The 24,230-nt window shown below is 39.4% G+C and overlaps 1 protein-coding gene across 15 annotated transcripts in view; it reads left to right on the top strand.

The window, feature by feature from the left end:
- CPLANE1 (ciliogenesis and planar polarity effector complex subunit 1) overlaps positions 1-24,230 on the top strand; it is a 130,346-nt gene that overhangs the window by 98,042 nt on the left and 8,074 nt on the right. For 12 of the 15 annotated variants that reach the window (XM_073802062.1, XM_033852804.2, XM_033852803.2 and 9 more), the window contains 6 exons: positions 375-506; positions 5,696-5,861; positions 7,925-7,983; positions 8,438-8,605; positions 9,652-9,779; positions 13,009-13,098. In XM_073802062.1, the coding sequence (XP_073658163.1) occupies positions 375-506; positions 5,696-5,861; positions 7,925-7,983; positions 8,438-8,605; positions 9,652-9,779; positions 13,009-13,098 (743 nt within the window). Of the gene's footprint in view, positions 1-328; positions 507-5,695; positions 5,862-7,924; positions 7,984-8,437; positions 8,606-9,651; positions 9,780-13,008; positions 13,099-24,230 lie in introns of those variants that run through there. The other 3 variants (XM_033852802.2, XM_033852799.2, XM_033852806.2) reach the window with 2 other exon arrangements.

The following is a 24,230-nucleotide window of genomic DNA, read 5'->3' as shown; positions in this document are numbered from 1 at the left end:
GTTATATTGTATCCCTTACTGTTCAGCATAGGTAATTAGAATACAGTAGCTTACATTTGCTACATTTTCTTTTACTACGTATGTATTAAATTTCAATAGGCAGGACAGGTTGTTGTCCTAGTTGTCCCAGTTGTCCCCTAGGCCTTACGTTTACTCCTTTGAGAGTGCATATGAAGTTATCAATTATTGATGATTAGGCTTTTCCACCGAGGATTACTGGAATTAAAGCAATAGAAGGAAATTAGTTATATGTTTATCATTTTTTGTGTTCATTTATACTCTTGGAGAGCATAGTTTTACATGTTCATTTTTGCTTAATGTAATTAAGTTGTAGATACTGATTTATATCTCTCATACTGCATTTGGGAATGAAGTGTTTCAGTAGATCCGCTCCAGATGAGTGAACTGACTGATATTGCAGACATTATCAATGACCTTATAGCAAAAGATGGAGTTTCCAGTGAAGAGCTTGGCTTAACAGAACAACAGGCGAGGAGCATCTCCAGGTAATCATTGAATAATTCATTTTTAACCTGCTTAAAATATTTATAGTTAAGAATATTTAAAATTGACCATATTTTATGTGACTTTATTTTTACCTCTTTATTGGCGTATAATTGCTTTACAATGTTGTGTTAGTTTCTGCTTTATAGCAAAGTGAATCACCTATATGTATACATATATCCCCATATCCCCTCCCTCTTGAGCTTCCCTCCCAGCCTCCCTATCCCACCCCTCTAGGTGGTCACAAAGCACCGAGCTGATCTCCCTGTGCTATGCAGCAGCTTCCCACTAGCTATCTGTTTTACATTTGGTAGTGTATATATGTCAGTGCTACTCTCTCACTTCATCCCAGCTTCTCCTTCCCAGACTGTGTCCTCAAGTCCATTCTCTACGTCTGCATCTTTATTCAGGCCCTGCCACTTGGTTCATCAGTACCGCTTTCTTAGATTCCATATATATGTGTTAGCATACGGTATTCGTTTTTTTTTTTTTCTGACTTACTTCACTCTGTATGACAGATTCTAGGTCCATCTACCTCACTACAGATAACTCAGTTTCATTCCTTTTTATGGCTGAGTAATATTCCATTGTATATATGTGCCACATCTTCTTTATCCATTTATCTTTTGATGGACACTTAGGTTGCTTCCATGTCCTGGCTATTGTAAATAGAGCTGCAGTGAACTTTGTGGTCCATGACTCTTTTTGAATTATGGTTCTCTCAGGGTATATGCCCAGTAGTGGGACTGCTGTGTCATAGGGTAGCTCTATTTTTAGTTTTTTAAGGAACCTCCATACTGTTCTCAATGGTGGCTGTATGAATTTACATTCCCACTAACAGTGCAGGAGGGTTCCCTTTTCTCCACACCCTCTTCAGCATTTATTGTTTTAGATTTTTTGATGATAGCTATTCTGACCGGTGTGAGGTGATACCTCACTGTGGTTGTTTTGTTTTGTTTTGTTTTGTTGCGATACGCGGGCCTCGCACTGCTGTGGCCTCTCCCGTTGCGGAGCACAGGCTCCAGATGCGCAGGTTCAGTGGCCATGGCTCACGGGCCCAGCCGCTCCACGGCATGTGGGATCTTCCCAGACCAGGGCACAAACCCGTGTCCGCTGCATCGGCAGGTGGACTCTCAACCACTGCGCCACCAGGGAAGCCCCTCACTGTGGTTTTGCTTTGCATTTCTCTAATGATTAGTGATGTTGAGAGCACCTTTTCATGTATTTGTTTGCCATCTGTACATTTTCTTTGGAGAAATGTCTGTTTAGGTTCTCCGCCCATCTTTGGATTGGGTTTTTTTTTTTTTAATATTGAACTACATGAGCTGCTCTATATTTTGGAGATTAATCCTTTGTCCGTTGATTCGTTTGCAAATATTTTCTCCCATTCTGAGGGTTGTCTTTTCGTCTTGTTTATGGTTTCCTTTGCTGTACAATAGATTTTAAGCGTCATTAGGTCCCATTTGTTTATTTTTGTTTTTATTTTCATTACTCTAGGAGGTGGGTCAATAAGGATCTTGCTGTGATTTATGTCCTAGAGTGTTCTGCCTATGTTTTCCTCTAAGAGTTTTATAGTGTCCGGCCTTACATTTAGGTCTTTAATCCGTTTTGAGTTTATTTTTGTGTATGGTTTTAAGGAGTGTTCAAATTTCATTCTTTTACATGTAGCCGTCCAGTTTTCCCTGCACCACTTATTGAAAAGGCTGTCTTTTCTCCATGTGTATTCTTGCCTCCTTTGTCAAAGATAAGGTGACCATATGTGCATGGGTTTATCTCTGGGCTTTCTGTCCTGTTCCATTGATCTGTATTTCTGTTTTTGTGCCAGTACCATATTGTCTTGATTACTGTAGCTTTGTAGTGTAGTCTGAAGTCGGGAGCCTGATTCCTCCAGCTCCGTTTTTCGTTCTCAAGATTGCTTTGGCTATTTGGGGTCTTTTGTGTTTCCATACAAATTGTAAAATTTCTCGTTCTAGCTCTGTGAAAAATGGCATTGGTAATTTGATAGGGATTGCATTGAACCTATAGATTGCTTTGGGCAGTATAGTCATTTTCACAACATTGATTCTTCCAATTCAGGAGCATGGTATATTTCTCCATCTGTTAATGTCATCTTTGATTTCTTTCATCAGTGTTTTATAGTTTTCTGAGTACAGGTCTTTTGCCTCCTTAGGTAGGTTTATTCCTAGGTATTTTATTCTTTTTGTTGCGATGGTAAATGGGATTGTTTCCTTAATTTCTCTTTCTGATCTTTCATTGTTAGTGTATAGGAATGCCAGAGGTTTCTGTGCATTAATGTTGTGTCCTGCAACATTACCAAATTCATTGATTAGTTCCAGTAGTTTTCTGTTAGCGTCTTTAGGATTTTCTATGTATAGTATCATGTCATCTGCAAACAGTGACAGTTTTACTTCTTTTCCAGTTGTATTCCTTTTATTTCTTTTTCTTCTCTGATTGCTGTGGCTAGGACTTCCAATAGTATGTTGAATAAGAGTGGCGAGAGTAGACATCCTTGTCTTCTTCCTGATCTTAGAGGAAATGCTTTCAGTTTTTCACCATTGTGAATGATGTTTGCTGTGGGTTTATTGTATATGGCCTGTATTATGTTGAGTTAGGTTCCCCCAATGCCACTTTCTGGAAAGTTTTTATCATAAATGGTGTTGAATTTTGTCAAAAGCTTTTCCTGCATCTATTGAGATGATCATATGGTTTTTATTCTTTAATTTGTTAATATGGTGTGTCACATTGATTTTTTTGCATATATTGCAGAGTCCTTGCATCCCTGAGATAAATTCCACTTCTCATGGTGTATGATCTTTTCAATCTGTTGCTGGATTCTGTTTGCTAGTATTTTGTTGAGGATTTTTTGCGTCTATGTTCATCATTGATATTGGTCTCTAATTTTCTTTTTTTGTGATATCTTTGTCTGGTTTTGGTATCAGGGTGATGGTGGCCCTGTAGAACAAGTTTGGGAGTGTTCCTTCCTCTGCAGTTTTTTGGAAGAGTTTGAGAAGGATAGGTGTTAAAACTCCTTTCTAAATGTTTGATAGAATTCTCCTGTGAAGCCATCTCTTCCTGGACTTTTGTTTGTTGGAAGATTTTTAATTACAGTTTCAATTTCATTACCTGTGATTGGTCTGTTTATATTTTCTAATTCTTCCTGGTTCAATCTTGGAAAGTTATACCTGTCCAAGAATTTGTCCATTTCTTCCAGGTTGTCCATTCTGTTGGCATACAGTTGCTTGTAGTAGTCCCTTATGATCCTTTGCATTCCTTCAGTGTCAGTTGTAATCTCTCCTTTTTTGTTTTCTAGTTTTATTGATTTGAGTTCTCTCCCTTTTTTTCTTGATGAGTCTGGCTAAAGGTTTATAAATTTTGTTTATCTTCTCTAAGAACCAAATTTTAGTTTTATTGATCTTTGCTATTGTTTTATTTTTTCTATTTCATTTATTTCTGCTCTGATATTTATGATTTCTTTCCTTCTACTAACTTTGGGTTTTCTTTGTTCTTCTTTTTCTAGTTGCTTTAGGTGTAAGGTTAGATTGTTTATTTGAGGTTTTTCTTGTTTCTTGAGGTGAGCTTGAATTGCTATAAACTTCCCTCTTAGAACTGCTTTTGCTGCATCCATAGGTTTTGGATCATTGTGTTTTCGTTGTCATTTGTTTCTAGGTATTTTTAAATTTTTTTGATTTCTTCAGTGATCTCTTGGTTATTTAGCAGTGCAGTGTTTAGCCTCCATGTATTTTTGTTTTTTATAGTTTGTTTTTCCTGTATTTGAATTCTAATTGATTTCTAATTTTCTGATTTTTTAAGAAACGAATTCAAAGCTTAAAATAGATTTTTTCTTTGTAAATACATTTTGTGGTGTGTATGTCATTCCTCCCCCTCCTCCAATATATAGATTGGTTTATTTAACTAATACAGCACATCTGTATCCTTTGAGTTTTCCCAAGGTCTCATCACCCTGAGTACAGCATAGATTTAATCCTATTTCTTCTTAGAAGCATTAATGATTTATTTCACAGTACTTTACCCTGAATATGGACCCTTAGAATACATTTTAAATAGCTTTTCCTTGGAACATTAGGTAAAATGTTTTTTTCTTGTAGCCTTTCCTGGGCCCAGAACTCATTCCTGATAGAATAAAGGCTGCCTCTTCTAGTAATGCTTCTTTGGGATACATATGCCTTTTGGCTTATTGATTCATTGGGGGCTGGTTGGGTAGGGTACCCTCTGCCTGGCATGTACAAAGAGTCCACTCTCTCAGAAGGAAATCAGGTTTTCAGTATCAGCCACATCGTCTGTATGCGTGACCCATCTTCCAGTTAGGATGGTGTCTTCTTCGCATACTTGGTGATGAGTCTGCCCCAAATCCCCGTCTACAACACCTGTTTTTTTGGGCCACTCTCAGTACTCTTTGTGTAGAAGCCAAGACGGGATTAGATGTACAAAAGATTTACTGAGAGAAATGCCTGTGAAGGGAAACATCAGAAGTGGGGCGAGGCATCAGACCCCAATGCAGTTCTGACCCCTGCCAGTGAAGGAGAGAGGGTTGGGTAAGCAATCCCAGAGTATAGTGTAGCTCTAAGCGTGTTTCAGCTGGGTCAGTGGTGAGACATCCTGCCAAAATCGCCCATCAGAGGAGTCCTGTCTCTGTAGATCGGGGCCAGCCACAACATCCCTGCCACGCTCGGTTGTTAGCTCGGGTTGGCCCTTGGGAGGTGCGGCCTGGGCACGAACGTGAGGCCACATCCAGAGAAGCATCAGTTTAGAAGTCACCTCTGTAGTATAAGTTTTGGAAGTGATTGCGATAGTCCAGAAATAGGTTATAAGTGAAGAAATCCAAACCAGAACCTTTAAAGACATTAATATCTCATGGTGAGCAGAGAAGAAAGGCACCAGTTTAAGAGGCTGCATCGTGTTTTGAGAGTTAGAGAAAGACCCAGGTAAGAGAGAGTTTAAAGCAGGAAGGAGAAGCCAGTTGTACCAAATTTATAGAGAAGTGCAGTAAGATGAAGACTGAAGAGGCTGTCAGTGACCTGAGATCATTGTCAGTGGATTTCATGGGACAGGTTGTAGCAAGTTGACTCTTCAAGATGCGGCAGAATCTGTCCAAAGAAACAGTAGTTGTGATACTTTTTATCTCCATAACAAATTTAACATCAAGTTATGCCCTGGTGGTTAAATTTCTTAGGATTCAGCATTCCTCTGGTAGACGTCCACAAAGAACTGAGAAGGAGAGAAAAGAGATTCAAGTCTGGATGAAAAGAAAACGAAAAGAAAGAATGGCAGAGTACTTAAATCAGCTAGCAGAAAAGAGAGGGCAAGAACATCGTCCTTTCTGCCCCAGGAGCAACCCAGTAAGTCTGCAGTATCAAGGGTAATGGAATTATCACAGAATACGTGTAGTTGTTTTCCTGGCAAGTATTCAAGAAAAGGATTAACATAATTTGGATGCATTTTTTTGTTTGATAGAAAAGTCAGCATTTTACTTAAGTCTGGAAAAGTTAAGAAATTACCTTAACAAAATGTAGCAGGGAATTCTACAAACCATGTTCTATTGAACTATCTTAGATTATTTTTTCTCCCTGAGGATAATTATGGCTCTAGCATTTTATTTTATTTTTAATTAATTAATTAATTTATTTATTTGGCTGCGCCAGGTCTTAGTTGTGGCGTGCAGGCACTTAGTTGCTGTGTGTGGGATAGTGTTCCCTGAGCAGGGATTGAACCCAGGCTCCCTGCATTGAGAGCACAGAGTCTTAACCACTGGACAGCCAGGGAAGTCCCGTGGCTCTAGCATTTTAACCAAATGAAGAGGTCGAGGGGTTGGGTGACCAGTTGGAGTCACTCCCTTAATTTTCAGTGAAAGTCAGTGACAGTTGAACAACTGTGTGTGTAGTAAAGCTATTTTAAAAATCAATTTTCTCTCCATAAGTTATCTACAAAAAAATCTATTAAAGTATGGTCCAGTTATGAACCAACAGAACAGTGGCACTTCTGTGTGTGTGCTTCAACTGTCCGTTAAACTGTCAACATTCGTTTCCTGAGCCCTGACTATGGACATCACCATGGCCAGGTCAAAAGTGTTTTTCTTCAGAAGGTGAAACAAAGCAGTGTTCCTTTGATGATTACCTAACTGTGAAACTCACATTTAGATTACACTTGGATTATAGTTTATCTTTCACTTTGTCATCTGAAATAAAATATAATAGCACTTCATCTTTTTTCAGCATCATGGGGGGAACATATTCTGTAAGTGAATTTTCCAGATAAGGTTGTCACATTTCAGCACCAAATGGTGCAAAAGTAGGTGAACTATTATTTAAAGAGTGTAATTTACTTACCTGTGTCTGAAGAGAGCATGCAGATGTTAGATGACATTTTGTTGATAGCTCTGGGGACATGGTAATGACCTTCAGGGCTACTTGAAGACCAGAATCTTACCGTGTGTGTGTATATCTGTGCTCTTCTACCCCACGGAGGATGAGTTTGCATATCACCCTCCCTGTCAGCCAAGCAGATTCCCCAGATGGTTAGAATTGTATCCAAATTTAGAATAAATGAACTCTGAGGGCACTGGGACTGTTTTGTTCATAGACTTTGTGACATCTCCTTCAGTATCGCAGATAATTGTTTATTTTTAGCTTCTGTTTGGGTAAAGGTATGGGACTAGTGAGGGGTTAATGTAATCAAAATTTTCGTTTTCATTTTTATCAGAAATCAATAAGACCTTAAATTTATTATTGACTACTGTATAGGACCTTGAGAAAGTGAATCCACTTCTGTGTGTACGTTTTTATATACACAATTGTATGTGAAAGGACTTACCCTCATTAGTAATTCAACAGTAACTCTTAATGTTCTGGAATAAGACATATATAGCTGATGTTGGCCAGTTTACCCCATGGTGCATAAGTTTTGAAGAGTTTACAAGTCACGATGAACCCACTATAGTAGGTTTCTGGTAAACATTTTAAAACATTAAAGTGATGGTTTTAAATGTCTGACTCATTTCTGCTTTAATCAACCAAGCTCTTGGTGAGATTAATCATAAGACAGAGTACAAAGTATGGGTGTCTCCATCGTTAAAATGTTCCTATTTTCCATTTTAAATGCAGCTGATAAGGATTTCTCCTTTTGAGAAAATACATTAGTTTACTAAAATAGACTTTGCATTCCATTTATTAAATTGGATTTTATTTTAATTACATGATGCTTTAATTTAACATTTTCATATTTTGTGCTGGGGTAGGAAGCTTCATCAAATATGACAGTGTTTTGTACTGTTTACTAAATAACAAAATTATGTTTTAACTTCCTATTAAAATATGTTAGTGGAATTTTCATGTTTTCCAAGGGTCATAATGGTTTAATTATTTGAATTGAACAGTAATGAACTAACTGGTTATTTCTTGTGCAGTTTTACATGACTTCAAGGGAAATCAGGCTGAGACAAAAGATGAAGCACGAAAAAGACAGGTGATTTTGGTGGTTGCACCCTGATCATTCTCTCTCTTGCTTCCTCAAGGCCGTAGACAATGCCTTAGGGATTCTGGTTTGCATAGTAGTCCCTTTTTTGTTGATAAACAGAAAATTATGGGAGCTAACTGCAAGGAAAATAATTAGACTCCAATAGCCTTTTTCGGAATTTGCTTTCAAATATTATTTATTCCATTCAATTTTTATACCTTATTTCTGCTATTCCCCTCCCTCTCCCAATCCAGATATGTATGTGCATTTTGAAAATACCCCAAAGGCCATAACTACAGATGCCTTTAATAATACCTCCTAATGGTTTTCAGAAATCTGAAATTTGAATTGAAATGCATGGAAGAAAATAAATGCTAGGTGGTCTTTGAACACTATGTTCCCTCTAGAAATATGAACTGAAAGTGACTCTTTTACTAAATGTTGTTTAATTCTTTCTCTAAAGATTGCTACTCTCTGACCACTATAGTCGTCGAATCTCACAAGCATACAGTCTGATGAATGAACTGTTATCTGAATCAGTACAGCTTCCAGCAACTGCACAGAAACCATTGCCTAACAAACCCAGACCTGCTCAAATTCCCAGAAGGCAACGCTCCCTTTCTCCAAGAGGGTAAGACAAGGTTTGGCACATCATTTGGCAAGATAATGTCAAGCGTGATAAGTGTGAAGCGCTCTTGTGACTCAAGTTCAGTGGACTTGTTCTGAGTTATGATAATAAAGTGAAGGGGAAAATGGTGCCGTAATTATGAGGTCTTCATTAGTTTTAATCACCAAGGAAAAAGACAAAAATGTCATTAAATGTCTAATTAAGATATAACAAAGCACTTCTGTATGCCTAATACAATTTTTATGTCCATTCAATCCTGTTTTCTTCTTTTCTGTAGTTTTTGTTAATAATTCCTTCTGTAATTTGCCTCCTAACTGCTCCCCTGTTTCTCTGCTTGGCTCTGTTTCTTGTAGAAACAGATAGTCATCACCAGCTTACCACTTCTCCCTCTTCTTCCCACCCAGTTATTGCTGATTCAATTGTAGATACTGTTACATGTTTCTTCTTAAATTAATGACCTGCATTAGGTTTGGATATTAGTTCATTAGGCAAGAATTAATTAAACATAGATACTAAAGAAAAGTACCCAAGTGTAAAGTTTCTTATATATGGCAAACAAACACAAAATTATATTTGTTAATGACCCATAAGGAGGAAATGAATTGACAGTATAGTGTTGTTAAAAATTACCACCTTTGGCAAAATAATTGATTAGGATTGTAAACATAATCACGTAACTTAAGAGCCTAGAGGAAATGCTACCCGACACAAAGCTAGACGTAATCAAATTACTTGTGTGTGTGTAATTTGGGGTGTAATCAAAAGAGCAGAGACTCCCCTTGAATATTTCCTAGAATACTGCATGGTATTTAATACATAAATAACTGCCAAATGTATAGAGCATTTGAAATGGATAGAGAGATAAAAACAAGTTCTTTGGAAAAAAATGAGTGAAGTTTGAGATATGAGGAGAATTATACACTGAATGCATCACTGAGGTACAAAATGAATGTATTAATCTGAGCTGGAATTTATATCTTTTGAAATATTGTAGTTTATCACTGATAGAAGATTGTAGGAATATAATAACTGTGTAATTTCTACTTTAGAGAGAATCGACATGATCACAATTTTCCAATACATAGACCTGGAAAAGTCAGATATATATCCATCAAACCAAGTTATACCCAAAAGGGGAGACTTTTGGGGCAAACTCAAGGCTCACCCTGGCCATGTGGTAAGACTGAAAACTTTTTTTTTATCTTGTGTAATTTGGACCTATTTTTTCTTGTCTCCAAAGTTGTGTTTTCATTAGTAAAAGTTGTAAATCTTAGTGAAAAGCAGTTCCCATTTCAACAGAATGCAAGGGATTGATAAAGAGTTAGCGGTACTGGGATTTTGTTCTATTGCTTTGAACTGAGAAGACCCTAGGAATCTTTTTAAACTAATGGCCTTTTTGTAATAGAATTTGAACAGTCAGTTCTGTGTGATATGACTTATTTGGGAATCTGTTTCTTTTGTGTGGCTAAAGATGTAGGCATTTTTATAAATCAAGTTCTGATAGATTTCAGGATGGATATATATAATAGAGTAGGAATAGAACAGGAGCAGGTTGAAATAGTATCGTTTTTACCCTTTTTGAATATTCTTTTCCACATTTGAAGATATAGTATTTGTTATTTATTACTAGCCTGCCTTTAGTTCATTTTGCCATATGTGGGTTTTGATTACTAAAGTAAAACATACTTATTTGTTTTAAAATGTATAATCATAGTTAACATGTAGTATACATAGGTACAGCTAAGAATGTATAATAATAACTAATGTGCCAGGTTCCATTTAAGCACTTGAATTACAACTCTGTGAGAAAGGTACTATTATGTTCCCATTTTAAACAAGAGAAAGCCAAGGCAGAGGAAGTTGACATAACTGCCTAAGATCAGATATCTAGGAAGTGGTAGAGTCTAGATTTGAACCCAGTCTGGGTCTAGAGCCTCCACACCTAGAACCTGAACTTCAGTATGCACGTTAACTGAGAAAATGGAAGTATCCATATATTGCAGTCTTTTTGATAGAACTTTATAGTTTGGTTAACTCTTGCTTTTGATTGATGAATTACAATAAGAAAACACTGTTCTTTTTTAAACTAGAATTTCAAAATAGTAACCATTTAAAAAAATTTTTTAAGTTTTATTTTATACCTGATACATTTACCAAAATTAAAGAAAAGAAATATCCAAAACTGGAAAAGATTTTAAACTTGAATCACGGTTTCTTAAAGTCTTGGATTATGTGGAAATATGTCTTTTTCTTGGACCTGTCCAATGTCAGGCCTGTGTTGTTACCTTGCACTTGGCTGGGCTGAGGCCTTGGCCCTCTTTGGTCCCCTTACCTGCCTTGCTGAGCTATGCTTGATGAGATGCTCCTGCTGCCCAGAGACTCAGAAGTCCTCAGTGACTCAGAGGTCCCCACACAGATAAGTCCAAACCCTCTCCCTGGCCTTTAAGGTGTCCTCCCCTTCTGCCTCCTTAGCCTCCTTTCCGCATATAATCCGGATGACCCATAGCACGTGCAGGCTTGTTTTCCAGACACGTGCTGTGTGCTCCCATTCCTGCCTTGAAAATTTCCCTTATACCTTAAATGCCTCCCCTCCGTGTCTTGGAAGACATCCCTAATTTTAATTCTTTAGCTCTTCCAACCCAGTGTAATGAATTTTAACATCCATATTTTCATTTTTTAACTGGCTGGTACTTAACTTGCATGGTAGTTGTGAATATTAGAGACAAATAGTAGCATTGGTAACTAATATAGTTATTTTTTTTGTCCTCTGAACCCTCAGTCATGTGTTTCTGCCCTTCTTGAGGCACTACTGCAACAGGTCTTATGTTGTAGTTACTTATAAACTTGGTTATGTCCCGGGATAGACTAAATGATTTGAGGGTAGCAACACTTTCTACATCTGTGTTACCCCTTCACATTGAACAAATGAAATAATTGAATAACTGGATAAATGGGAAAAAAAGGCTATTTAGCTTTTTTGCTTAAAAATAGCTATATATAAACTAATTATTGTTCAAGAATATTAATGGGCAGGTATTGTAGTATTTATACTGTGTCATAGAACACCATATGCCTAACTATTATCTGAGCTGACCTGTCACTCAGCTTCCTGGACCTCCAAGGCAAAGGTAGGAGAGTCAACTTGAGGGACTGTGAACACACTGACCTCCCTGACTGCCTCTGCCACATCCAGAACCCAGCCATTCCCCTGACAACATTCAGCGGCAGTGGGAGAAACCGGGCTCTTCCAGTCCGTGACACAGACAACATGAGCCCGCTGGGGCAAGTTTAATTGTTGCACAGGTGGGAAGTGAGGATCCATCAAGATTTAAAAATTCCCTGCAGTTCTTCTGGAAAAGAAGTTTTCCTGAAAATTCTTTGAGTTTGACTATATGTTGCTGTCTTTTATTTATTTATTAAATTAAATTATTTATTTATTTTTGGCTGGTTGGGTCTTCATCACTGCGCACGGGCTTTCTCTAGTTGCGGCGAACAGGGGCTACTCTTCGTTGTGGTGCGCCGGCTTCTCATTGCAGTGGCTTCTCTTGGTGCAGAGTGCAGGCTCTAGGCGCGCGGACTTCAGTAGTTGTGGCTCTCGGGCTCTAGAGCACAGACTCAGTAGTTGTGGCGCACGGGCTTAGTTGCTCCGTGGCATGTGGGATCTTCCTGGACCAGGGCTCGAACCCATGTCCCCTGCATTGGCAGGCGGATTCTTAACCACCGTGCCACGAGGGAAGTCCCAACTATCTGTCTTCTATAAAGCAGTATACAGTTTTTGGCTAACTTCTTCAGCCCCGTGCGCAAACTGTTAAATTTAAGAGTTTTCTTTCTTTCTTTTTTTTTTTTTTGCTTGTTTTGTGTTTAATTCTGTCAAAAACAATATATAAGGACTATATGATAAGTATCTGAGAAGCATTATAAGCATAAATAATAGGTCTAGCCTTTGAAATCATCCGGGCCTAGGTTCATAGCCCAGCTCTGCTGCTCACTTTGTGCTCTCAGATGTTTCTTAAATCCTACCACATAGAGCTGTTGTGGATCATAACATAAAACATTTTGCATAACAAACAGTAAATAGTTGCTACTAATCCTGGAATTTAAGAAACCTTAGTTGATCATTCTCTTTGCATTTTGTCTAGGTATTTACTGGAAATAGGCTTATACACCTGGCTTTTCCAGTTGCCAGGGCACATTTGCCATATGAGAAAGGTCCGTGGTTGTGCTATAAGGATACCAAGTCTCAAAGTAGACTTTCCCTTCCTTCATCTGCACTTTTGTTTTGCTTTCTTGGTTCAAATCAACCACCATTTATTGGGCCCCTACTAAGCAGAAGATTTCGGTCCTCAAAGAACTTACAACATGAAAGGTGCATATGGAAGGCTAAAGAAGTTTGCCTGTCTTTATAGGAACTGCTACTTTTACCATACAGAGGAAAGCTGGTGGAGCCAAAGTGGCAGTAAGAAAGGCTGTGCAGTCTCCAGTTACCGTCCAAAAAGGTATGGGATAAAGGTTAGAAAGTTCTTGAGCTTAATACTAAAAATTTTTAAATCATAAATCACTCTTAGAAACGTCAAATACGGATTTCAGTATGAAGAGTGTGGCTAGGTGGTGGTAATGGGTTTAATAAGCACAGTGCTGAACATAAAAACAAGTACTCAGGAAGGTGCTGTGATCACATAGCCATGGAGCACACAGACCCATAAGTTTGGCCCAATTAGCTCTGCTCTGATGGAGAGAGAGGGAAATTATACATCATTATCTCAGTCCCTGACATCTCCCCGAGCCCACCCCTCAACTGCTGTTACTCTCCACAATTTAAAAAACAGTTTCACATTCATCCTCCTATTAGCTGTCTGTAACAACCCTGGTAGATAGTCAGGGCAACTCTTATCCCCATCTTACAGCTGAGGAAGCTGAGGTATAGAGAAGCCAAGTGGCCTGCTCAAATCCCCTTAGAACAATAGAAAGAACAGCTGGCAGTTATAGAGAACTTACTTGATGCCAAGCATTGTATTAACATCTTATGTGCATGATCTCATTTAATCCAGTGAGGTATCTGTGGAATTAAAGAACTAAATTTGATGGGAATAATGATGAAAACACTAATTCATATATACCATAAAAATGATGAGAGATGTGAATTAATCTGTTCCTGTTATTATGCCTCTCTCCACTGCTGTCTCCTTTCTTTGCAGATTCTTCTTTCAGTTTACATCACATCTCTCTTCAGCTGTGTCTACTCTGCTATTTAACATATTTATCAAGTTTTAGTGTCGATGGCTATACCTTCTAGAAATTCTACTTGGTCCTTTCCATACTTTCCCCCACTGTCTGCATTAAAACCCAAGCCTCCAGTTACTGGGATTAATTTGAGTCCAAGAAGCATCATTTCCTGTGCTTTTAATTTTATAATCCCAGGCTAGTTTTTTTCTTTCAAAGTTTCTCATTTTAATCTTTTGTTACGATGTTTTCTAATTTAGAATACCCCATAGCTTTTTATTCTTTTCTAAGCAAATATGGAGCAATGTTTATTTTAACAGATAAAATGCCCCAAAATACAATGTTACCCCTAAAAATAGCTGAAATTATATGTACCTTTGTATTGTATTATGAAGCCTCCAGAGACTCAGGGTTTTGTGTTCTTGAAGTGAGTTATGACCTAGCATGAGGCCTTGCCCGTAGAAAGGCAAAGAGAAGTATTTCCTTCACTGTCCAGTGTCCAGCCCCTGAGAGTATGATTCCAGGTTTCTAGCTTGGGTGTTTGTCTAGACTGTGGCCTAATAATTGGCCCAGGTTGGGCAAGAGGAGGAGCAGGGTTTTCTTCTAGGGGAGATGGAGCTAATGGACTCAGGGTTACTGTTCAGTTTCAGACTCCTCAGGCAAGACTCTATAGAGTTATTTGGCAATGAAGAAACAGAGGCGGCATTCACTCTCCTACAGAGAAAGATGCTACTTTAGGGGAAGCTGGTGCACTTGCCCACTAGTTTCCACTGTGGGGTTTCTTCTTGATATATCACTTACTTTTGACCTTAGAAAGCTTTCCCTGGCCATGTTGGGGTAGGAACACCCCCCCTGGAGAAGCTTTGCACATGTTCCGTTTCACAGAATTTTTTTCATATTGTTTTTTTATCTCAAAATTGGATATCCCAAATAAATCTAGAGAAGTGCACTTTGATCTGAAGCAAAGGAAATTACAAAGCCATCCCTGTGTAAAGCAAGGTGAGAGAAAGCCAGTGATAGCCTCTCGAGGTTTGTAGATACCCCACAGGTAAAAGTTTACCCTAAAATGTAGGCTTATTAACCTTAGTATCAGCCGACTTGGTGATGATCTATCATTCTTTCTAGATAGCAGTAATTATGTTCATTTGACAAAACAAGAGTAGCAAAGGTTAGATACCAAATTAATTACAGCGGAGATAGGGGTGGGATTAGTTAATGGTCACAATCTTTGCTAATCTCTTACCATACCTGGAAGACTTGAAAGAACAACTTCAGCACCCCGCCTCCATTGTTTCCATCTACTCTGGAGGGACAGCCTACCCTTGTAGTCACAATACTGCTTAACTACCTGTTGGTTTCTCTTCTTTTTATCCTCAGTCTCAACCTTTTCTGTTTTACCAGCTGTTTTTTTTTTTTAAACACAGTGTGTTCACATGTGCATTCCAATTGTGCATTCATAGATATTTTTTCTTTCACAGTTTTTCAAAAATTGTTCCTTAGTAATATTTACTGAAATAATTATTTTAATATGAAACTTTCAATCACACCCCAAAATACTCAGTGGTGTCTTTAAATAGCAGGAAAAAAAGTCAGCCCTTTTTCAACTAGAGCACAGTCCTCACATTGGATTCTGAAGTGGTGACCACAGGTGCTACAGGATGATGTTAACCTTACTTCTGTTTCAGACCCTTGGGGCTAATCAGAAGAATCCCTAAGCCCTCTTGTACTGCCACCCTTCTCCCTGTAATCCGGGAAGCAAGCTATTGGAAAGCTGCTGCCTTGGGGATCCAGATAAATAGACCCGTTTCTCACTTACAGATGTGAAGATTATCCAAAAGAGCCCTCTAAGTACTATTCTTCCCTCCCCCAAAAGAACAGGAAGTTAACATACTAGCTCAGGTTCTGGGCATAGATCATCTCTCTCATCTGGGCCATTACATAACGCCCTAAGCCTCACCTTCCTCATTTGCAAAATGGGGATAGTAACTGTTTCCCCACAGGACTTTCATGAAGAGTATTTATTCTGCAGCAGTCTGTTGAGCTCCTGCTACTTACCAGGCACTGTCAGTCAGGAACAACGCAGACGGTAGCACAAAAATAAGATATGGGAGACCTTGAAGGTCTCTTTTAGGAGGTGTCATTGGAGTGAAGATGCTGAATGTTGAAAACGGGGTTGTCATGTAACAATAAGGAAGAACAGTTCCAGGTGGCGAGAAGAGCAAGTTCAAAGCCCTGCTACAGAGGCAACCTTGATAGATTGCCTGGATTGGATTTTACTCTGCATCCAGTGGGACTCCATTGGAGGGAATTAGCAGGGAGATAATATAATTTACATTTTAGAACATGTGGGAGAAAAAGAACAGAAGGCAGCAGACAAGCACAGAGATATTCCTTGGACTAGGGTTATAATAATAAAAATGGGGGGAAGTCATTCGATTTGGAATATAGAGCATTTCCCCGGAATAGGGCAGAAGTTAACAGTTTGATTTTGGACATGTTAATATTGGGATGTTTATTGCACATCCAAGGCAAGGTGTCAAGAAGGCCGTTTGCCCTGTGAAGCTAGAGATACAGGTTTGAGAGTTGTCAGCATGTAGGTATTTCCAGCCATGGAACTAGATGAGGTCAGCGAGGGAGGATGTAGATGTGTAAAAAGACCAATGACCAGGTCCTGGGGCTCTCTGGTAATTCAGCGGACTGAATGTAGGTAGCGGTGCATAGCCCATAGTAAATGCCAAAATGTGTACTGCTGTTATTTGGGGGCCGGGGGGTGCTTATTTCTTGGAGGTATCCTTAGCACGAGGTTGGTAGAGAGATGAAAGACCAGGTGGCCCAAACCTTAGCACTCTGTTACCTCTTCTTCCCCTCTTCAAGGAGCCACAGGCCTGCTTGTTGGGAGCTGAGTTTACTTCCCATCGTATACCCCACATATACAACCATCTTGGGTGTTTCTTCAGGTCACCCAGTAGGGGTAGAGTGTGCTGTAATACTGGCTTTGGAACATGAAGTGTGTTAGGTGGGGCCAGCTCCTCCAGGCCTCGTGCGGAGAAGCGCTGTCGATGGGCCGATGCGCTAAGCTGCCTGTGCGCGAGAGCTGGGATGAATGTTTCTTTTCAGCAAATACTGATATTCAGGAAGGAGGAAGGGGGCTATAATGTGTGGCTACTGCACTTACCTTGATGCCTATGCCCAAAGGTGAATTGTAGCTGTGAAGCGTGAGTGGCGATGCCAAGAACATCACTCCTGTGAAGCTTCCACGAGACTTTCCATAAGAGAGAGAGGCAAGGAAGGCCCAGCTCTCTGAGTTCATCCAGCTTTTAACTTGGAACTTCTCCAGAGTTCCATTTTTTTTTTTTTCCTGTGGCCTCTCCTCCCTGGACTCTCTTGTCCTAGAGGTTACTGTTGCTTTTTTTGTTTTGTTTTGTTTTTGTTTCTTTTTTATTAGTTATCTATTTTATACATATTAGTGTATATATGTCAATCCCAATCTCCCAATTCATCAGCCCACCCCACCCCTGCTTTCTCCCCTTAGTGTCCATACGTTTGTTCTCTACATCTGTGTCTCTATTTCTGCCTTGAAAACCAGTTCATCTGTACCATTTTTCAAAGTTCCACATATATGTGTTAATATACGATATTTGTTTTTCTCTTTCTGACTTACTTCCCTCTGTATGACAGTCTCTTGGTCCATCCACGTCTCTACAAATGACCGAATTTCGTTTCTTTTTATGGCTGAGTAACATTCCATTGTATATATGTACCACATCTTCTTTATCTATTCATCTGACGATGGGCATTTAGGTTGCTTCCATGATCCTGGCTATTGTAAATAGCGCGGCAATGAACATTGGGGGTGCATGTGTCTTTTTGAATTATAGTTTTCTCTGGGTATGTGCCCAGTAGTGGGATTGCTGGGTCATATGTTAATTCTATATTTAGTTTTTTAAGGAACCTCCATACTCTTCTCCATAGTGGCTGTATCAATTTACATTCCCACCAACTGTGCAAGAGGGTTCTCTTTTCTCCACACCCTCTCCAGCACTTGTTGTTTGTAGATTTTCTGATGATGCCCATTCTAACTGGTGTGAGGTGATACCTCACTGTAGTTTTGATTTGCATTTCTCTAATAATTAGTGATGCTGAGCAGCTTTTCGTGTGCTTCTTGGCCATCTGTATGTCTTCTTTGGAGAAATGTCTATTTAGGTCTTCTGCCAATTTTTTTTTTTTTTTTGCCAATTTTTGATTGGGTTGTTTGCTTTTTTAATATTGAGCTGCATGAGCCGTCTATATATTTTGGAGATTAATCCTTTGTCCGCTGATTTGTTTGCAAATGTTTTCTCCCATTCTGAGGTTTGTCTTTTTGTCTTGTTTGTAGTTTCCTTTGCTATACAAAAGCTTTTAAGTTTCATTAGGTCCCATTTGTTTATTTTTGTTTTTATTTCCATTACTCTAGGATGTGGGTCAAAAAAGATCTTGCTGTGATGTATGTCAAAGAGTGTTCTTCCTGTGTTTTCCTCTGAGAGCTTTATTGTGTCCGGTCTTATATTTAGGTCTTTAATCCATTTTGAGTTTATTTTTGTGTATGGTGTTAGAGAGTGTTCTAATTTCATTCTTTTACATGTAGCTGCCCAGTTTACCCAGCACCACTTATTGAAGAGACAGTTTTTTCTCCACTGTATATATACCCTTGCCTCCTTTGTCATAGATTAGTTGACCATAGGTGCGTGGGTTTATCTCTGGGCTTTCTATCCTGTTCCATTGATCTATATTTCTGTTTTTGTGCCAGTACCATACTGTCTTGATTACTGTAGTTTTGTAGTAGAGTCTGAAGTCAAGGAGTCTCATTCTTCCAGCTCCGTTTTCTTCCCTCAAGATTGCTTTGGCTATTTGGGGTCTTTTGTGTCTCCATACAAATTTTAAGATTTTTTGTTCTAGTTCTGTAAAAAATGCCAGTGGTAATTTGATAGGGATTGCATTGAATCTGTAGATTGCTTTAGGTAGTATAGTCATTTTCACAACATCAATTCTTCCAATCCAAGAACATGGTATATCTCTGCATCTGTTTGTGTCATCTTTTTTTTTTTTTTTTTTTTTTTTTTTTTGTACGCGGGCCACTCACTGTTGTGGCCTCTCCCGTTGCAGAGCACAGGCTCCGGACGCGCAGGTTCAGCGGCCATGGCTCACAGGCCCAGCCGCTTCGCGGCACGTGGGATCCTCCCGGACTGGGGCACGAACCCGTGTCCCCTGCATCGGCAGGCGGACCCTCAACCACTGTGCCACCAGGGAAGCCCTGTTTGTGTCATCTTTGATTTCTTTCATCAGTGTCTTATAGTTTTCTGAGTACAGGTCTTTGACCTCCTTAGGTAGGTTTATTCCTAGGTATTTTATTCTTTTTGTTGCAGTGGTGAATGGGGTTGTTTCCTTGATTTCTCTTTCTGATCTTTCATTTTTAGTGTATAGGAATGCCAGAGATTTCTGTGCATTAATTTTGTATCCTGCAACTTTACCAAATTCATTGATTAGCTCTAGTAGTTTTCTGGTGGCATCTTTAGGATAATCTATGTATAGTATCATGTCATCTGTAAACAGTGACAGTTTTACTTCTTCTTTTCCAATTTTTTATTCCCTTTATTTCTTTTTCTTCTCTGATTGCCATGGCTAGGACTTCCAAAACTGTTGAATAAGAGTGATGAGAGTGGACATCCTTGTCTTCTTCCTGATCTTAGAGGAAATGCTTTGTTTTTCACCATTGAGGATGATATTTGCTGTGGGTTTGTCATATGGCCTTTATTATGTTGAGGTAGGTTCCTTCTATGTCCACTTTCTGGAGAGTTTTTAACCATAAAAGGGTGTTGCATTTTGTCAAAAGTTTTTCTGCATCTATTGAGATGATCATATGCTTTTTATTCTTTAATTTGTTAATATGGTGTATCACATTGATTGATTTGAAGAATCCTTCCATCCCTGGGATAAATCCCACCTGATTATGGTGTATGATCCTTTTGATGTGCCGTTGAATTCTGTTTGCTAGTACTTTGTTGAGGATTTGTGTATCTATATTCTGCAATGATATTGGTCAGTAATTTTCTTTTTTTGTGTTATGTTTGTCTGGTTTGGTATCAGGGTGATGGTAGCTCCATAGAACGAGTTTGGGAATGTTCCTTCCTCTGCAATTTTTTGGAAGAGTTTGAGAAAGATGGGTGTTAGCTCTTGCCTAAATGTTTGATAGAATTCACCTGTGAAGCCATCTGGTCCTGGACTTTTTTTGTTGGAAGATTTTTAATCACAGTTTCAATTTCATTACTTGTGATTGGTCTGTTCATATTTTCTATTTCTTCCTGGTTCAGTCTTGTAAGATTATACCTTTATAAGAATTTGTCCATTTCTTCCAGGTTGTCCATTTTATTGGCATAGAGTTGCTTGTACTAGTCTCTTAGAATGCTTTGTATTTCTGTGTGTCTGTTGTAACTTCTCCTTTTTCATTTCTAATTTTATTGATTTGAGTCCTTTCCCTCTTTTCCTTGGTGAGTCTGGCTAAAGGTTTATCAATTTTGTTTATCTTCTCAAAGAACCAGCTTTTAGTTTTATTGATCTTTGCTATTGTTTTCTTTGTTTCTATTTCTTTTATTTCTGCTCCTGATCTTTATGATTTCTTTCCTTCCACTAACTTTGGGTTTTGTTTGTTCTTCTTTTTCTAGTTCCTTTAGGTGTAAGGTTAGATTGTTTACTTGAGATTTTTCTTATTTCTTGAGATAGGATTGTACTGCTATAAAATTCCTTCTTAGAACTTTGCTTTTGCTGCATCCCATATGTTTTGGATGGTCGTGTTTTCGTTGTCATTTGTCTCTAGGTATTTTTTGATTTCCTCTTTGATTGCTTCACTGATCTCTGGGTTATTTAGTAATGTGTTGTTTAGCCTCCATGTGTTGTTTTTTTTATGTTTTTCCCCTGTAATTTATTTCTAATCTCATAGCGTTGTGGTTGGAAAAGATGCTTGATATGATTTCAGTTTTCTTAAATTTACCAAGGCTTGATTTGTGACCCAAGATGTGGTTGATCCTGTAGAATGTTCCATGTGCACTTGAGAAGAAAGTGTAGGGACTTCCCTGGTGGCACAGTGGTTAAGAATCCGCCTGCCAATGCAGGGGACATGGTTCGATCCCTGGTCCAGGAAGATCCCACATGCCGCACAGCAACTAAGCCTGTGCACTACAACTACTGAGCCCGCGAGCCTCAACTGCTGAAGCCCATGTTTCACGCCTACTGAAGCCCGTGTGCCTAGAGGCTGTGCTCTGCAACAAAGAGAAGCCACTGCAGTGAGAAGTCTGTGCACCTCAACGAGGAGCAGCCCCCGCTCTCTGAAACTAGACAAAGGCTGCGTGCAGCAACGAAGACCCAACACAGCCAAAAATTAAAAATAAATAAATAAATAAATTTATAAAAAATAAAAAAAACGAAAGTGTAATCTGCTGTTTTTGGATGGAATGTCCTATAAGTATCACTTAAATCTGTCTGGTCTATTGTGGCGTTTAAAGCTTGTGTTTCCTTATTAATTTCCTATCTGGATGATCTGTCCATTGGTGTAAGTGAGGTGTTAAAGTGCCCCACTATTACTGTTACTGTCAATTCCCTCATTTATAGCTGTTAGCATTTGCCTTATGTATTGAGGTGCTCCTGTGTTGGGTGCACATATATTTATAATTGTATATCTTCTTCCTGGATTGATCCCTTGACCATTATGTACTGTTCTTCCTTGTCTCTTGTACCAGTCTTTATTTTAAAGTCTATTTTATCTGATATGAGTATTGCTACTCCAGGTTTCTTTTGATTTCCATTTACATGGAATATCTTTTTCCATCCCCTCACTTTCAGTCTGTATGTGTCCCTAGGTCTGAAGTGGGTCTCTTGTAGACAGCATATATATGGGTCTTGTTTTTGTATCCATTCAATGAGCCTGTGTCTTCTGGTTGGAGCATTTAATCCATTCACCTTTAAGGTAATTATTGATATGTTTGTTCCTAATACCATTTTCTTAATTGTTTTGGGTTTGTTTTTGTAGGTCCTTTTCTTGTGTTTCCCACTTAGAGAAGTTCCTTTAGCATTTGCTGTAGAGCTGTTTTGGTGGTGCTGAATTCTCTTAGCTTTTGCTTGTCTGTAAAGCTTTTGATTTCTCCCTCAAATCTGAATGAGATCCTTGCTGGGTAGAGTAACCTTGGTTGTAGGTTCTTCCCCTTCATCACTTTAAATATATCGTGCCACTCCCTTCTGGCTTGTAGAGTTTCTGCTGAGAAATCATCTGTTAACCTTAGGGGAGTACCCTTGTATGTTATTTGTCATTTTTCCCTTGTTGCTTTTAATAATTTTTCTTTGTCTCTAATTATTGTCAATTTGATTACTGTGTGTCTTGGCGTGTTTCTCCTTTGGTTTATCCTGCCTGGGACTCTCTGCAGTTCCTGGACTTGAGTGGATATTTCCTTTCCCATGTTAGGGAACTTCTTGACTATAATCTCTTCAAATATTTTCTCTGGTCCTTTCTCTCTCTCTTCTCCTTCTGGGAACCTTATAATGTGAATGTTGGTGAGTTTAATGTTGTCCCACAGGTCTCTTAGGCTGTCTTTATCGCTTTTCATTCTTTTTTCTGTTCCACCACCGTCAATTCCACCATTCTGTCTTCCAGGTCACTTATCCATTCTTCTGCGTCAGTTATTCTGCTATTGATTCCTTCTAGTATATTTTCATTTCAGTTATTGTATTGTTCATCTCTGTTTGTTTGTTCTTTAGTTCTTCTAGGTGTTTGTTCTTTAATTCTTCTAGGTCTTTGTTAAACATTTCTTGCATCTTCTCGATCTTTGCCTCCATTCTTTGTCCGAGGTCCTGGATAATCTTCACTATCATTATTCTGAATTCTTTTTCTGGAAGGTGGCCTATCTCCACTTCATTTAGTTCTTTTTCTGGTGGTGTTTTATCTTGTTCCTTCATCTGGTACATAGTCCTCTGCCTTTTCATTTTGTCTAACTTTCTGTGAATGTGGTTTTCATTCCACAGGCTGTGGGGTTGTAGTTCTTTTTGCTTCTGTTCTCCGTCCTCTGGTGGATGAGGCTGTCTTAAGAGGCTTGTGGAAGCTTCCTGATGGGAGGGACTGGTGGTGGGTAGAGCTGGGTGTTGATCTGTTGGGCAGAGATCAGTAAAACTTTAATACGCTTGTCTGCTGATGGGTGGGGCTGAGTTCCCTCCCTGTTGCTTGGCCTGAGTTGACCCAGCACTGGAGCCTACAGGCTCTTTAATGGGGCTAATGGCGGACTCCAGGAGGGCTCATGCCAAGGAATACTTCCCAGAACTTCTGCTGCCAGTGTCCGTGTCCTCACGGTGAGCCACAGCTGTCCACCGCCTCTGCAGGAGACCCTCCAACACTAGCAGGTAGGTCTGATTCAGTCTCCTAGGGGGTCACTGCTCCTTCCCCCGGGTCCTGGTGCACACACTACTTTATGCCCTCCGGGAGTGGAGTCTGTTTCCCCCAGTCCTGTTGAAGTCCTGGAATCAAATCCCGCTAGACTTCAAAAGTCGATTCTCTGGGAATTCCTTCTTCTGTTGCCAGACACCCAGGTTGGGAAGACTGACGTGGGGCTCAGAACCTTCACTCCAGTGGGTGGACTTCTGTGGTATAATTGTTCTCCAGTTTGTGAGTTGCCCACCCACAAGTTGTTTGTGATTACACCTCTCCTGCATTGCGCCTTCTCCTTTGTCTTTGGATGTGGGGTATCTTTTTTGGTGAGTTCCAGTGTCTTCCTGTCGATGATTGTTCAGCAGTTAGTTGTGATTCCTGTGCTCTTGCAAGAGGGAATGAGCACACGTCCTTCTACTCCGCCATCTTGAACCAATCTCGGTTACCATTACTTTTAAAATCAAAAGCGGTGGCCAGAGGAGATGGAGTCAAGATGGCAGAGAAGAACGTGAGCTCACCTCTTTTTAGGAAAGCATCAAAATAACAACTGCTGAACGACCACAGACAAAAAAAACCCACTGGAACCTACCATAGAGAATATCCTACATCCAAAGAAGCCACAGTGAGACAGTAGGAGGGGCACAATTGCAATAAAATCAAATCCCACAAAATTTGGGTGACCCACAAAATGGAAAATAATTATACCACAGAAGCTCTCCCACAATAGTGAAAGTTCTGAGCCCCACGTCAGGCTCCCCAGCCTGGGGGTCTGGCAACTGGAGTAGGAGCCCCCAGAGAATCTGGCTTTGAAGGCTAGTGGAGTTTGATTGCAGGAATTCCACAAGACTGGGAGAAACAGAAACTCCTCTATTGGAGGGTACACACAAGGTCTTGTGTGCACCAGGACCCAGGGAAAAAAGCAGTGACCTCATAAGAGCCTGGGCCATACCTACCTGCTCGTATTGG

This window comes from Tursiops truncatus, chromosome 3 (genome assembly GCF_011762595.2).
Source record: "Tursiops truncatus isolate mTurTru1 chromosome 3, mTurTru1.mat.Y, whole genome shotgun sequence".
Lineage (NCBI taxonomy): Eukaryota > Metazoa > Chordata > Mammalia > Artiodactyla > Delphinidae > Tursiops > Tursiops truncatus.
Note: the sequence above shows the minus strand (reverse complement) of the source record. Positions and strands in the feature narration are given on the sequence as shown.